We start from the raw sequence: 17,325 nt of genomic DNA on the forward strand, positions 1-17,325 counted from the left end.
GCGTGCGCTTTAACGGGACGCTTCTGCTTTGTGATGACGAGAGCTTTGCTCGTTTTAACTTTCCTCTTAGAATCCCGTATTTAACCAAATCATGCTGAAATCTGTTTTCCTTAAGTTTGTTTTATTTATCTTCCCTGCATCTTATCTTTTCTTTTTGAAAGTATTTATCTCTCCTCCCCCTTTAGCTTTATAGGCTTTTAAAAATCATCATGTAGTTTTTATTTTAAATAAATATTTTACTCTATTTACCTCATCTTAATCTTACCAATACGTCATCTCTGTTTTAGAAAAAAACATTGAGCATTCTCTGCAGTGTGAGGGCTTAGGATGGTCCCAGCACTCAGATTCGGTCAGCTCTCTCCGTGCCCACCCTTACCTGTAAATGCACTATAGATTTTTACCCATTCCTTCCCAAAACAAGTTTGTTTTTTTTTTTTTTTGACTTATGCCTCTATGCTTTTACTTTTCCTCCTGAAATACTACCTACCGTATTTTTATGCAAATAATGCGTGCCTTCTATGTTTGTCAACTGTGCCCTCTCCCCACTAGGTGTTTTTGTAAGTGCTGCTATGCCAATTTATTTTTGTAGGTTGCTGTAAAAAAATTAGCCTCGTGCACTTATGAAAATAAGCTCACTGGGAGGAGGGTGTGATTGGGAAACAGATGTAGGAGGCAGGTGTAATTTGCATAAAAATACGTTATTCCTTAGCGAATCGTTTCTCAGCTTTCAAGATGAGTTCAAAATTTACCTTCAGATTTGACTCTTACTCCAAAACAGAGTTTATTATTCTCGGAGCTGTATTTTATTGGTACTTTTATTCATTTCTCAGTGTTGGTATTCATTATGTGAGGTATTTGATGCTTTCTGTTTTTATATCTCTTGTAATTCCTCAAGGTAAGGAATTGTTCTCATTCTCCTTTGAAGCCTAGTATGCTTTGTGGTGTGTAATAGTTTCAAAAGTTACTATCTGTTCAGTTGAATTTTTAGTGAAAGAGTAATGGTAGTTTTTACAAAAAGGAAGAGTACCATACTAATTGATACTATATACACTTGCAGTTCTCGATATTTGGATGATACAGAGAGCTGGGAAAATATGGTTCCTGCATATCTTTGAGGAAATTTCTTATGTGATGATTTTTTTTTGATCTTGGTTTCAGAGTTGAAAGAAAAGCGAATATGCCATCTTTCCTTAGCATGGTTATTACACTAATTTATTAGTGTAATTACACTAATTTAAGCCACCTTTAGGATACAGTCTCCAGTTCCAATAGTTGGATTTCTGTGTCCATTTCTTATGTCCAATATCTTTTATTTTTCTTTTTGACTTGTTAGATATAATTTGGAGAGTGTGTCACATTTGTTTTATTTCTGTTTATCTTTTAAAATGATTACGAATATAGAGTTCTTACAATAATGAAGGAATAGCTTTAGAAATTGTTTGCCGAAAGTAGCTGTCATTTAGCCAACCCATTGCAGTTGAGTAGACTCAGACTCATGGTGACTCCCTGTGTTACAGCACATAGAACAGCTCCATAGGGTTTTCTTGACTGTAATCTGTATGGAAGCAGTTTTGTAGTACTGCTGTGTGGGCTTGAACCTCTAACCTTTAGATTAGAAGCCAATCACAGTCTGCTGTGCCACCCAGGGACTAGAATAGGCAGCTATATGGAGACCAAAGTTTATTAGTGGTTACCGGGAGTGGGGGTGTATGTAGGTCATTGCTTAGGAAGCATTCAGTTTCAGTTTATGGTGCTGGAAAATTGCAATAGATACTGGTCACGGTTACACAATACGGTTAATGTAATTGATGTCACTAAATTATACAAGTGAAAAACATTAAATTGGCACTTGCGTTATATATATTTTTACAACAGTAAGAAAGGAGGGGGTTTGCTCTAATCAGTCTTGTTTATATTTTGTATGTCTTATATGTTTTAGCCAAGCCAGTCTTTATGGGAAGCGCAGAAATCAGAAAGAGGAAGAAGAGCAAGAAGATCTTACCAAGGACATGGAAGACCCAACACCTGTACCCAACATAGAGGAGGTGGTACTTCCCAAAAATGGTTTGTATTCTCCCACATACGCATGTCTTATGTTGTTAGACATGATTTCATCATTCTCAGCAATGCCATGGGATGGTTCAGTTTTATGTTCTGGGCCCACTATTCTCAGCTTTCAAATATGACTAGATCTCTGCCTTTTAAGGCTGACTTTTAAAAAATTCCCCATTCCCAGTCTTTTGATGCACTGTGTTATTTGTTTATTGAGAAAACTCAGTGTGACTAAAAAGTTTGCTAAATTTTTTGTTTTTTAAATCCCAGCAAAATCAATATACTTGCGATAAAGGAGAATATGTATCTGTGTACAATTCTACCTATTAAACCTCTGTCATTGCTTTATGTGAATGTAAATTTGAAGACCTCTAGTAATGAATTTTGTAGGTTAAGTGTGATGAACCTAAATGATTGGTGATGAAACTTCTGGAGTAACTTCTATTCATGGTAGTGAAGCTCAAAAAAAAAAAAAAAAACCCAGTGAAGCCCAAAATATACTTTATATATTCATAAAATTCTTTGGTTCTTAAATGTTTCTGCCCTCAGTGAGCCAGTGATTAAATTTTTAAAAATAAGCTCTAACATACTTTAACGGGAAAAGGAATATAACAAGCATCTCGTTCATCCTCTCTCCCCTGTTTTGGAGTAACTCAGACATAAGAGACTGCCTGTATCACATGGTAAACTCCACTGCTCATACCAGTCATCCGTCTTTACGATGCAAAATGTCGCTTTTAAAACCTGTAGTCTACTGTTCTACCCCCTAGTTGGGTGAGTAGAGCCAGGGGTCTTAGTAGCTTGTGAGCTGCCATCCAGTATAAAGCAGTTGGTCTCTATTCACCTGAAGCAGCAGAGGAAGAAGAGCCAGGGATCAGAGAAGGAATTGGATTGCAGGTCTAGCTGCCTACACGAACTGGTGCCCGACTACCGTTACTGAATGTTTTGATCAAGGACTCAATAGATGAACTCTGATCAAAAAGGGGGGGGAAAAAAAAGGTGGAATAGAATTACAAATTCTTAGGGAATTAAGACTCACTGGACCCATTGAGACTTGTGGAACTCCTGACCCTTTTGCTTGAGAAAATATTTAAACCTTGAACTGAAGTCGTCTTTAAACGAGACAAGAGCTTAGCTAAATTAGTAAAAAATGTTCACCTTTAGCATTGTGCTCCTTTAATGAATGATTTATGAGATCAGATTGACAGCAGTAACTCTAAAGCATAGACGAGAAGTTTAGGAGATAGTAAAGCTAAGTTTAGGAGATAGTAAAGCTAAGAAATGGTGTGGGTAGAGATAGTGCAAATGGTGACACAAGGTGAAGAATGTAACCGGTGTCACTGAAATATGTGTGTAGACACTGTTGAATGGATCTATGTCCTTCTGTACATATTTTCACCAAAAATGAAAAAAAAAAAAAAATTCTGTGGCGTAGAAACTAAGTCAGAGTTTCTAATAGTTTTTTTTAAGTCTATTAAAATAAATTATAGGAGAAATTAGAACTTCATCTGGTGAAGTTGGAATTACAGTTTTTTCAAAACATAGTCTAAGATTTAGATTACTATGTAGACTAAGCATATAGCTAAAATCCATATGGAATTTTAAAGGTCCCTGCATAGCCAAAACAATATTAAAACTGAAAAGGTTGGAGGATTCATACTTGCCAGTTTTAAAACTTAACCACACAGCTACAGTAATCAAAACAGTGTTGTACTGCCATAAGGATAGATATATATATACCAATGAAATATAGAGAGTTCAGAAATAAACTCTTCTTTAGATACTTGATTTTTAACAAAGGTACCAAGTCCATTTGTTGAGGAAAGAACAGTCTCTTCAACAAATGGTACTGAGAAATCTGGATGTCCACTTACAAAACAAAGAAGTTGGACCCTTAACCTTACACCATACACAAAAATTAAAGTGTATCAAAGACCCAAATCTAAGAGCTAAAATAAGACCTCGTAGAAGAAAACATAGAGGAAAGCTTTATAACTTTCATTGTGGTAATGAATTCTTAGATATGACACCAAAAGCCTATAGAAGAGTTTTTCTGTGCCTTATACACAGGCCTGGGATAACTGGGCATTGAGAATACACACATACACACACACAAGTGTAATTGCAAAATTAGACAAATGTATGCATAGGTGAAAAAACTTAGACACACACACTGAATTTTGCTAGATACAGCAATATAGCAATATAGCTCTCCAAAATTACTACATCTGTTTACACCTCTGTACCTTATTTCTCCACATCCCCCTTAGCACTTGGTATTATTCCTATTAAAATGAGAGTACCTAGATTTACATTAAAAAAAAGTAAAAGGAAATTTAGCCTTTTTTTCCATTTTCCCCATTCTTTGATTTACTAGTTCTTATTCTTTGCCTATTTGTCTATCGTGTGTAGTTTTTTTACTTTTTCTGGTTTATTTGTAAGATTTTATTAATCTCATTTTAATTTTAGATATTACAGATGTTTTCTCACAGCCTGTGTTTTGCCTGCTTGAGTAGCAATCTGTAATTTCTCAGTGGTGGTTCCGTGGTAAAATAGTTTCCTTCCACGTGGGGAGACCTGGGTTCAAGTTTTGGCCGGCACACCTCAGCGCTGCCACCATCCATCTGCCAGGGGAGGCCTGCGTGTTGCTGTGATGCTGAACAGATTTCAGCAGAGCTTCCAGATGAAGACTGTGGAAAGATGTCTGGTGATCTACTTCTGAAAAAGCAGCCAGCAAAAACCCTGTGGATCACAACGATCTGATCCCATTGTGCGTGGGGTTGCCATGAGTTGGGGGCCAACTCTATAGCAACTAACAATGATGACTTTTCTTTTTTTGTTTAATTCTGCTTCATTAACATCATAGAGGCAGAATTTACAACACGTAGGAAAATCACATCAGATGGCAAAATGGTGGACAATTACAAAATATTGGGAATCATGGCCTAGCCAAGTTGACACATATTTTTGGTGGACACAATCCAATCCATGATAGTGTTTAACCAGTATTTAGTCATTAGCATCTGGTCTCATTATTGCTGCAAAGAGGGATCATTAGCTATTATTAAATAAATAAACCCCTGCTTCTGCCTATCCTGGAATATGTTACAGGGAGTTGTCCATGTAAAAATGATGGTGATTACGAATCAACAGCTCAAATTTGGGGATTTATTCTGTTTTTTTTTTTTTAAATTGTGCTTTAGATGAAGGTTTAGAGAGCAAACTAGTTTCTCATTAAACAGGTAATACAGATACTGTTTTGTGACCTTGATTGCCACCCCCACAACCTGTCAGCACTCTCCCTTTCTCAGCCTTTGGTTCCCCATTACCAGCTTTACTGTCTCCCCCTGCCCTCTTGTCTTTGCCCCTGGGCTGCTGTGCCCATTTAGTCTTGTTTTGTCTTATGGGCCTGTCTAATCTTTGGCTGAAGGTGAACCTCAGGAGTGACTTCATTACTGAGCTACAGGGGTATCTGGGGGTCATACTCTGAGGATTTCTCCAGTCTACATATTTCTTTGTCTGGCACCCTCTGTGTGATCCCTGTCAGTGCAGCCGGTGGTGGTAGCCAGGCGCCATGTCTGGTGGAGACTGTACTACTTGTGGTTCATTAGTCCTTTGAACTAATCTTTTCTTTGTGTCTTTGGTTTTCCTCTCTCAACAATAACAGTTTTGATACAATAAAATTTATCATTTTTCCTCTACTGTTTGTGCCCTTGATCTTGTACAGTGTCATAGATACTCAAATTTTTCTCTATTAACTTTATCCTTATACCTGGATCTTTTATTCCATTTAGCTTTTGTTTCTTTATATGTTGTAAAGTACCAGTTTGATTTCATATTTCTCCATATAAATTTTAAAATCAGTTTAACAAATTACAGAAACTGTCTCGCTGGGATTTGATCAAGATTGCACTGAATTCATAGATTAATTTTTGGGGTAACTGCATCCTTATTAAGTTTTCCCTTCATAAACACCATATTTTTCTACATAATTAGCTGTTTGGTATTTTTGGTTATATTGGTGCTTAGAGAAATTTATAGATGCCTAGAGAAACTTACACCTAGATAAATTGTTTGTTATTTTTAAGTTATAATTCACACTGACCCAGAGAGGATGTTACCATTTTATATGCTCACCAGTGTAGTATGAGAGCCACCAGTTGCTCCATATGCTTTCCAAAATTTCATACTGTCAGTCTCTTTAATTTTGACCATTTTAGTGAGCATGAGTGAAAACCTTTGTTTGGTTATAATTTGTATTCTCTTAATGATTAAACACATTTTTCATGTGCTTATTGGCTATTCATATGTCTATTGTGAAATGTATGTTGCATTCTTTTGCTTGTTTTTTTTTTTTTTTTAAGTTAGGAAGTCTTACATAATTAATGAGCATTTTGTGAGGTATACATATTGTTGTGAATATTTTCTTCCAGTCCAGGTATTGCCCTTTTATTTTCTTAACACATTCCATTTTGGGGGTGGAAATTCTTAATTTTGATTAAATGCAATCATCAGTCTTTTATCATTAGTGATTCTTGTGTCCTATCAAATTTTTGCCTAAACTAGGTTTGTAAAGATGTTCTTCTGTTTTCTTCTAGAAGGTTTATGCATTTGCTTTCCGTTCCCACTTGAATTTTTTTTAGTGTGTTTTTAGATGCAGGGATGCAAGTTTGTTTATTTCGTTCACATTAATATTTAGTTTTTTTGCACACCATTTCCTGAAAAGATTTTATACTCCATCTAATTATCTTGACGGCTTTGCTTAAAATCATTGTGTGGGTCTATTTCTAGGCTCTTTTCTGTTTTACTGGTCTTTGTATATCCTTGTGACAATACTACAGTGCTTTGATTACTGTATAGCTTTTTTAGTGAGTACGGAGTTGGAATCGACTCGACGGCAATGGGGTTCAGGTTATTATTGAAATTAAGTAGTGAAAGTCCTCCCACTTTGTTCAAGATTACTTTTGCTCATCTAAGTCCTTAGCCTTAAAATCATTGTGTGGGTCTATTTCTAGGCTCTTTTCTGTTTTACTGGTCTTTGTATATCCTTGTGACAATACTACAGTGCTTTGATTACTGTATAGCTTTTTTAGTGAGTACGGAGTTGGAATCGACTCGACGGCAATGGGGTTCAGGTTATTATTGAAATTAAGTAGTGAAAGTCCTCCCACTTTGTTCAAGATTACTTTTGCTCATCTATGTCCTTAGCCTTAAAATCATTGTGTGGGTCTATTTCTAGGCTCTTTTCTGTTTTACTGGTCTTTGTATATCCTTGTGACAATACTACAGTGCTTTGATTACTGTATAGCTTTTTTAGTGAGTACGGAGTTGGAATCGACTCGACGGCAATGGGGTTCAGGTTATTATTGAAATTAAGTAGTGAAAGTCCTCCCACTTTGTTCAAGATTACTTTTGCTCATCTAAGTCCTTAGCCTGTTGATATAAATTTAGAACCAGATTTTCTTTCCACAAAAAAGCATACTGCAATTTTTATTGGAATAGTGTTTCTGAATATGAATTTGAGGGACGAATTGACTTCCTGTTTTGAAAAATTAATTTATTTTTTATTGTACATTAGATGAAAGTTTAAGAGCAAGCTAGTTTCTCATTAAACAATACACATACTGTTTTGTGACATTGGTTGCCAACCCCAAGACATATCAACACTCCCCCCTTCTTGACCTTAGGTTCCCTGTTACCAACTTCCCTTTATCCTCCTGCCTTTCTGTCCTTGCCCCGGGCTGGTGTGCCCCTTTAGTCTCATTTTCTGGGCCTGCCTGATCTTTGGCTGCAGGTGAACCTCAGGAGTGAACAGCTGCCTTTTTGTTGACGTCTTACGTTGGACAGGACTTCCCATTTCTGTGTTCAGTTGCAATTTAGATAGCAGGTATCCTTGGTGAAAAGTTTCTCTCCTGTACATTTAATTAAAGTTTTTTCATCGAGAATGTTAATATTTCGTAGATAGTCTTTATTGAGTTAAGGTAGCTGTATCCATACTTAGGGTGTTTTGTTTGCATCAAATTGCAGATAAGGCGTTATTATTTATTAAATGCTTTTATTGCATCTGAAATTTTTTCATTTTTCTCTTTAAATCATAAACTTGGTCATTAACATTAGTAGGCATTATATTCTTTTTGATATGCTCTAAGTATTAATAAGTTAATATTTTATTTAGCAACCTTAAATCTATATTCATAAGTGAATTTGCCATTTAACTCCTTTTTGTACGCTACTTGTCAGGTTTTGCTATCCAAGGAATACCGGCCTAATAAATGTAATGGGTGTGTTTCCTTTATTTTCTCTTAAAGAATTGTCTAATACGGGAATGTTTTGTTCCTACAATAAAGTCTGAATAAAACAGTCTGCTTCTTGAATGAGGAAATACGGTGCCAGTAGTTTTGAAAAATTGAATTAGAATGAGTGAATTTTTGATAAATATGAACACTTGTTCCAAGGAGATAGAAAATCTGAATCTATATGTGTGTGTGTATATACATAAATTTATAAAACTAGTATTTATGACTTCCATGAATATATATATGAAGTCTAGAGCAAACAAAAAGATGGAAATTTTCCAATTTCATGTTGAGGTTACTGTTACCCTGATACTAAAGCCATTATACAATAAAAGTGTGCTTTACCTATAGAAGAACTACAGATTTTACCAAACTAAATTTATTGTGTGATGAATAAAGGCATCATAACTTTAACAAACTTAAAGATAGTTCAGCTTCAGGAAATCCATTTACGTGGTTGTTAAATAATTGATTAATACCAAAATAATTTAAGGTCGTGTCAGTTGATTCCAGTAATTATTTTTCAAAAACATATAATATTGATTTCTAATAAACAAGAATAAAAGAAACCTTTCTTAACATTGAAAAGGACAGAATCCTAGATTGTGACAACAGTGAAGTAAGCAAGAAGACAAGAATTTCTACATTTGGCACAATTGTGAAATTTTTTCTATTTTATATCCTCTCGTACTTACTAGAATTATTCTAGAAATGCATTATGATGTGAAATTGAAATCAGGTAGAAATACTTAGCAGTAAGAATAAAAAATGTAACTCTTTACAGACCATGTCATTGTGCCCCATAGAAAATATGAAAACCTTAAAAAAATCTATGGCCATCACTTAAGTCAATGAGGAAATATAATGGGAAATAAGTCAGATTCATAGTGGGGGGGTAAAACCATAAAATTCTTTGCAGTGCATTAGGAAGTGTAATGACAAAGAATAATATAAAATATTCTGAGTAACAAAAAAGAAACCTAAATAAATTCTTCAAGAATGACAAAACAGTATTAAAGAGTGTCAGTACTTGCTGAGTAAGTCAGTATAATTTAATTAAATATTCTAATAGAATTACTGAAATTTGACAAGCATGCGTTTTAAGTTGATATGGAAGATAAAATTCATAAAAATAATCAAAATTTTTTTTAAAGAATGATCTATTATGGTGGTGGTAGTGCTAATAAGTAGTTCTAGTAAGTACCTAAATTGTGAAATTATAATAAAAATATTATAGTTTTGGCACAATAATGACTGAGTCAATAATGGAATAGAAAAACCAGTTCAAAAGTAGACCCGTGATGCTCGCTTTCGCAGCACATGTATTAAAATATGATACAGAGAAGATGAGCAAGAATGACACACAAATTCCTGAAGTATTCCACATTTTTTGTACATGTAGAAATGGTTGAATTGGTTATGTTTTGCTGTGTGTCTTCGCAATAACGATAACAACAAAAAAAAATTAACCCATGTTTATTTATGAATTTTTTTAAAGGTGAATTTCACATTGCATATTAGTGGGGAAGGATTGAACTGCTCCATAAATACTTCTGGTACAATTTAGCTCTGTCTATCAAATATAAGAATTTTAAACTTCAGGTGGATTAAAGTGCTAAATATAAAAAACAAAACCATAAAGGTAAACTTTCGAGTATTACCACACTTTAAAGAAATGTTAGGCTGGGAGAAAATTTTTGCCAACACAGGATTAGAATCCTGTATATGTATAAAAAAATTATTAAACCCCATAGACTACAGGGCAGAGTGTTATGTATTGGCAGTTCATTGAATGTACAGAGCCTATAAATGTGAAAAGATGCTAAGCCTCACTTAACCCAGGAGGTGGAAATTATTAAAATATTGTTTTCATCCATCAGATTTTCAAAACTTACAAAATCAGTACTCTCAATTGCTATTATTGGAAATGTAAATTGATGAAGCTGCTTAACATAGTTGGGCTGTATCTATTAAATATCAAAATGTAGATATTCAGTAGCAATTTTAATTTTCAGAATGCATCTTAAAAAAAGTTACAAGTCTGCACAAAGATGAATGTAAAAGAATATTGATGACAAAATAGTGAAAAGTTGAAAATCAACTTAATTTTCCATCAAAATAGGACTAGTTAACTTATGGTCCCTGTGGACCTCTTATAAATGAAAGGAGTTGTAATATAACTAAAAGTCCTTAGATGGAAAGATCACAGAAGCACACGGTTACATGAGAAAAGAGTAAGCACAGCACGGGTAACATATGAGATTTTAAAACCCTCAGTTTATGTTTTGAAGTCTAAGTAGATACATGAAGGGTAATGGTTCTCCTTTAGTTTTTATATTTGAATTAATGACACAGAAATGGAATGTATAAACTATTTAAAAAATGCTTTTGGGAAGAGGTTAAGAAATTCTTCTCACATTTTGCTCTGAGTATTTCTATGTTTTTTTAATGAGCTATGTATTGCTGCTTGTGTAATATATTACAAAACGTTACCTGTCAATTGCTGATGTTTTGAAACAGCTTGTGGTTTTTGTGTGAAGGTGGATAGTGAATGACTTTGGAGTTGCAATGAGATGAGTGTGTTTTTTAATTGTGTCCCTTGATTCTTTGTTTTTTTTTCCTTCTAGTAAACCCAAAGAAAGATAGTGAAAATACACCTGTGAAAGGAGGAACTGTTGCAGACCTAGGTAAAAACAAAAATATCTGTATATCGTTCTGTGTTGTTTTCCCTCTCAACTGTTCCAACCTCCTTGATATTTCTTTCTATACTCAGAAATACTGCTTTTAGTTGCTGTGGTATTTAGAACAGAATTCTGATGACATAAAAACCTGAGCAGATTTCAAAGGGCAGTTCGAGAAGACAAAGTAAGGTATTATAATGAAATGTGCAAAGGTGGAAAACCAAAAGGGAAGAATGGGCTTGGCATTTCTTAAGCTGATAGAACTGAAAAACAAAACTCAAGCCTGGAGTTGCAATAGTGAAGGATTCTATGGGCAAAATGTGGAATGATTCAGGCAGTATCAAATGAAGATAGAAGGAATACACAGTCACTGTACCAAAAAGAATTGGTCAAACTTCAGCCATTTTAGGAAGTAGCATATGATCAAGAAACAATGGCACTGAAGGAAGAAGTCCTAGTGGCACCGAAGGCATTGGTGAAAAACAAGGCTCCAGGAATTGACCGAATACCAACTGTTGAGATGTTTCAAGAAACAGATGCATTGCGGGAAGTACTGGCACATCTACACCATGAAATTTGGCAGCTGACTGGAAGAGAGCCATATATGTGCCCCTTCCAAAGGTGATCCGACAGAATACAGAAATTATTGAACATTATCGTTAATACCACACAGAAGTAAAATTTTGCTTGAAATAATTAAAAAACCTTTTGGAGCAATATATCGACGGGGAACTGCCAGAAATTCAAGTCAGATTCCGAAGAGGACCTGGAACAAGGGATATCATTCCTGATGTTACATATCTTGGCTGAAAGCAGAGAATACCAGAAAAATGTTTACCTGTATTTTATTCACTGTGCAGAAGTTTACATGCAAAAAGAAACAATTTTTGATGGTTACAAGGGAGGGGAGGGGTGAGAATGGAAAAACGAGGATGTGCTCTTAGAAGCAGATTACCACATATTTCTCCAGAGTGGCTGGTGGATTCAAACCGCCGAGCTTTTGGTTAGCAGCCGAACGCTTAGCCGTTGTGCCACCAGGGATCCTTAAGTTTACTCAAGCAAGGTATAATTCTTGGGTGAACCTAGGAAAGTACAAAAAGGAATATAGTCACTCATTCCAGTTAAGAAAAGTGAATTCGTTTTAAACATGTTTGTTCCTGAGAGTTACAGATAGGGCAATAATCTGGGTTACTTTTTTCCGGTTGTCAAAATCAAAGACAACCTGGTGCCTTCAGAATTCACCAAATTCTTTACTTCTGAGAGTTTTAGACCTGGAGGAGATTTTCATGATCTCCTTATACAGAAAATAAGACCTTGCTTTCTCTATCTCCTATTTAAGTGAGTTCTTTATTTTTAATAAATCGCAGTGATTCTTTATGGCAGGTATGAGTGGGTGTTTGGGAGAGTTTTTCTACCTCAATTCACTAAAACTACGTATTGTACTCGTTTGCCTTATGACCTGTCATCGAATGTCTATTTTTTTTTTTATCATGTCCAAGGTAGAAGCAGAAAATTGTCTTGTTGACACTCAGTTCATATAAAAGGGGTATAAGTGCTACTAAAGTTAATGGAAGAGGTGCTTCTAAAACATTATTTTTGTCTGTTTTTTAACCTTATTAATTGAATATAGATCTCGAGTAGCTTAACAATTTATATTAATAAATTTATGTTGTCTAATCTAGCTGGTAGTTAGCCACTGAATCAAAGGCTAAGAAAGCAAAAGCTAGGTAACAATTTGTTAAAGAGAACGGCCATTTCTACTTTTTAGTGTGTATGTATCTTGAAAAGGAATTGATTTGTAACATTAAGGGAGTGGGCAATTGTTCTTTTAAAAGTGAGGTAATCATTTTAGAGTATGTTCATAGTAGACTTTATCAAAGTATGTTCATAGTAGACTTTATCAAAGGAGTCAAATTGAAGTCGAGTTTAGGAAAGGATATGGGTCCAAAAAATTTGTAGTGCTGGTTATGTATTTCCCTTTTTGTTTGTTAATAGCTTGAAGTCCAAATCAGGGATTTTCTAGCTAAAGATGTTACTAGATCACAGCTGGAAATTTAGGGTCTGTGGAATTTGATTGAAACCATTGCCCTGGCCTTTCATCCTGGGACCAACAGCCATCCAAAGTGTCATTTAGGAATCTGACTTTTTGTATTAACTATAACCTGAACTGCTGCAAAAGACCTCTTAAGAGTGTTGAAAAGCAAAGATATCACCTTGAAGACTAAGGTGTGCCTGATCCAAGCCACGGTGTTTTCACTCGCCTCCTATGCGTGTGAAAGCTGTACGATGAATAAGGAAGACCAGAGAAGAATTGATGCCTTTGGATTGTGGTGTTGGAGAAGAATATCGAATATACCACAGACTGCCAAATGAACGAACAAATCTCTCTTGGGAGAAGTACAGCCGGAATGCTTCTTGGAAGCAAGGACGGCGAGACTACATCTCATGTACTTTGGACATATCATCAGGCAGGATCAGTCCCTGGAGAAGGACATCATGCTTGGTAAAGTAAAAAAAAAAAGAGGAAGACCCTTAATGTGATGAATTGACACAGTGGCTGCAACAATGGGCTTAAGCTTAACAGCGATTGTGAGGATGGTGCAGGATAAGGCAGTGTTTCGTTCTGTTTATACACAGGGTCTCTATGAGTTGGAACCAACTTGATGGCATTTAGCAACAATAACCTGAACCAACACAAGGCAACAATGATCCCTCAATGGGGAATTGTTGTTCTCAGAGTTGTTGTTTTAACTCTTCCGTATTTTGCCCTATCTGCCATGTAGCTAAATCTGCCTATTTTTCTTTCCTTCATCCTTGAGATCTTTGAAAGGTCAAGATCCAGGGGCTGGCTGGAGGATGAGAACATGTTCTGAGTATTACCATTTAGGGATCAGTAAAAAGGATATATACCAAGATTGGCTCAGGGACAAAAGTCTGTCAATTTAATTGTATATTCTAGCCAGAGAGACATGATTAAGTTGTACTCTGACCATCCAGTGGTAGGCGGTTACCTTATGGCTTACCAGGATGGAAACAACAAGTTTGTTTTTGGCAACCTTACCTGGGTTTCCTCCTGTTAGTTATTTTCTAGGAAAAAATAGTCCCTGTGCAGAACTGTATGACTTGTGTTCATAGTTAGTGCTAAGCTTTACCAAACCCTGACTCCCCTATTCTTGTTAGCAGGTATTTGTCTTTAACTTAAAAAGCAATCATCTGCGTTGCTCAAGTACCTGCCACGCATCAGTCTACATGTGTTCGCTCTCCACCATTAAAACGTTCCTGTTACTACTTTTTTTTTTTTTTTTTTTTTTACTGATGAGGAAACAGATCTCGAGAGGTTCTATAACGTTTCCAAGCATACAGGTGTTACGTGACAGAGCCCTGATTCAGATCTAGGTCTAATTTCAGCACCCATGTGCTGTATGGTTGCAGTTTGCTGTTGTGGTGCGCTCATTTCTCTCTGCCTAAAAAAAAAAAAAAAATTTTTTTTTTTTTTTTTTTTTTTTATGCGTGCTCACTGTTCTTTGAAGATGCCAAGCCCATCCGCACCTGTGGGCTTCCCCCTTTCCTTGCAATGCTTGCCTCATCTTTCTCATCTCTCAAGTTTTATCTTAACTGTTACATTTTCAGAGAGACTTCCTGGTCACTTGCTCTTTAGAGGCCACTCACCCAGTCCCCCTTTAATGTATTACTTTGTTTTCATTCTCTGTACAGCATTTTTCAAGATCTGGTGTCTTTTTATCCATTCATTTTCTGTTCTGTCCTTGTGCCACTTGTAATGGGGATGTAAACTCCCTAAGGGCAGGGACATTTTCCTGTTCATTGTAGTCTTAGCACCTGGAAAGTGGCTAGCGCATAGTAGGCACTTGGTGAAATTTAGTTGACTAATTGAGTGCTAGTCCTTTACTGCCTGTTAAAATACGACTCATCTTTTTATATCCTCTGAAGTAGAGGCTGGCGTTCCTTTTCTGTAAAGGGTCAGCTAGGAAATATTTTAGGCTCTGTGGGCCGTTTGGTCTCTGTCGTAACTTACCAGCTTTGTGTTACAGCACAAAAGTAGCCATAGGCAACATGTAGACAAACATGGCTTTATTCTAGTAAAACATTACTTGTATTTTAATTTGAATTTCACTTAATCTACACATGTCATGAAATATTCTTATTTTAAGGTTGCTTTTAGCCGCTTAAAAGTTGTAAAAGCCATTCTTAGCTTGAGGGTGCATCGGAGGTCCCCAGACATCCCCAGGTTTGGAGATTCTCTGGAAGGACTCACAGGTCTCTGTATACAGTTGTACTCACACTAATGTTTATTACAGTTACTTAGTAAGGATACACAGCCAGATCATAGGAGAAAAAGACATAGGCAGAGTCGGGGGCAATCCATATGCTGTTTTCCTTACGTTCCCTCCCTCCTTCACTGTTCCTCCAGCAAGGAAAATGTGGCAACATGTATGAGGTGTTTCTCCCCATGGACTCCCATTACAGACTCTGTGCCTAAGATTTTCACTGGAAGCACCCTCTGCTTAGCACGTACCAAAATTCCAGACTCCCAGGAGGAAAGCAGGTGTTCGTGATAAGTCACATTGTTTGCACAACAGTCTAGGGTCAGTGAACCATTCTTAGTTAACTGTTGATAGGTCCGCTCTGAGACTCAAATTCCCAGGTGCCAGCCAAGGGCCAGTCTTAGAAGAATGTCTTACCAAGAATAATCTCGAGCCTATTTTATTAATTTTCTGCACAGTTGTTCTTTATACATTTTGGATACAAGTTCTTCACCATATATATGTTGCAGATGTTTTCTCCTAGTTTCTGGCTTGCCTTTTTGTTTTCTTAACAGCGTTTCTCCAAGAGCAAAAGTTGTTAATCTTGATGAAGTTCAGTTTGTTGATTTTCTGTACTTTGTGCTTTTTGTGTACTAAGAAACCTTGTGTTTCAAGGTCATAGGTTTTCTACCCTCTTTTCTTCTAGAAGTTTTATAGATGTCGGTTTTTTATATTTTGAGTTAATTTTTATGTATAGTAAGGGTTGAAGTCTCAGGCCTGCTTGGTTAACTCCTTTCTGCACAGCAAAAACAGGCAGTAAATTTCTGACCCCTGGTCTAACCCACTTATTTATTGCTTTTTCAATAGCAGGTTTTCAGAAATATGTTTTGAATCAGTGACTTCCCCGCGTTGAGCTTCATAGTGCCTGTTGTTTTGCAAGGCTAGCTTTTAGGTCTGGGAGGCCCCCATCCTCAGAAGGCATTAACACTTTTACCAGGTTATTGCCTCTTTCTTTACTCTTCACTCACTCCTGTGGGGATCCAAAATGTCATTGCTTTGTTTGACCAAACCTCAGGAGGCAAGAGTCCTAATCAAGTCTCATACCTCTTGTTAAGTAAGATCATGACTAAGATATTAGCCTAAGCAGTAATTAATTTGTGTTTTTTAGTAATTAATTAAATTCCCTGTTGTTGGAAATTTCTAATTATCTGTGCTTTGCCTTTCTACTCACCTTGGTGTTTCTGTGTAAAATTCTAACTTACTGAATTATTAGGGTGATTTTGCTTTAATCTGTCTCATTTTTTTTTCTTTGTCTTAGAATTTCTAGGTCATCCAAACAACATTTAATAAACCTTGCGTTTTATCATTGCAGATGAACAAGATGAAGAAACAGTCACGACAGGAGGAAAGGTAACAATTTAGCTAGGTCTGGTGCAGCAGTCACACTACGTGTCCTATATTTTAGGTAGTGGCAACACTGAATCAGAAGTGTCCTTAGACATCTTCTGTTTTGAGGCCCCTATTTTTTAATTTCCTTTTTAACACTCCCCCACAATAGTTGTCCTCCTTGGCTCACCAAATTTTATCATGAGGACATCCTCCATCTTCTGGGTAGTGTCCATCATATGCCATTATTTCTGGCTTCATTTCTCCCTTAACTGCAAATTAGTAATCAGAACTGACCATGGTGGTCCAGGTGTGTGCTATCAGTGCACGAGAGCTGGCACCCAGCCTTGCCTCAATGTTCCCACCCCCGTTTGTATTGTACAGCCTTAAATGACAACCCATGTCACTTTCACATTGTACTTTTTCCCCTCTCTTGAGTCTTACAGTCAACCACTTCCTGTTTCACAGCTCTGCTGTAGAGACCCCAATAATTATGCTGTTGGCACGTGTTGGATTTAAGGCAGGATTTTACTTCTATTTTTAATAAATGTCCCATTTATCTTTCAGGCTGTCGTTTTTGATAGTTTCTAAGTATAATTAATCCCTAATGTTCTCTTAAAATAACTTCCTTATTTGGTGAGAATGGTC

The 17,325-nt window shown here is 36.2% G+C and overlaps 1 protein-coding gene and 1 pseudogene across 3 annotated transcripts in view; both read left to right on the forward strand.

Annotated features, from left to right (window-relative positions):
- Positions 1-17,325, forward strand: part of SMARCC1 (SWI/SNF related, matrix associated, actin dependent regulator of chromatin subfamily c member 1) — a 173,113-nt gene that overhangs the window by 82,771 nt on the left and 73,017 nt on the right. For all 3 annotated transcript variants that reach the window (XM_023547771.2, XM_023547772.2, XM_003409685.4), the window contains exons 11-13: positions 1,940-2,064; positions 10,976-11,035; positions 16,664-16,701. In XM_023547771.2, coding sequence (XP_023403539.1) covers positions 1,940-2,064; positions 10,976-11,035; positions 16,664-16,701 — 223 coding nt within the window. The remainder of the gene's footprint in view (positions 1-1,939; positions 2,065-10,975; positions 11,036-16,663; positions 16,702-17,325) is intronic.
- On the forward strand, positions 9,650-9,739 carry LOC135228543 (U6 spliceosomal RNA; annotated as a pseudogene).

Source organism: Loxodonta africana, chromosome 22, assembly GCF_030014295.1.
Source record: "Loxodonta africana isolate mLoxAfr1 chromosome 22, mLoxAfr1.hap2, whole genome shotgun sequence".
NCBI lineage: Eukaryota > Metazoa > Chordata > Mammalia > Proboscidea > Elephantidae > Loxodonta > Loxodonta africana.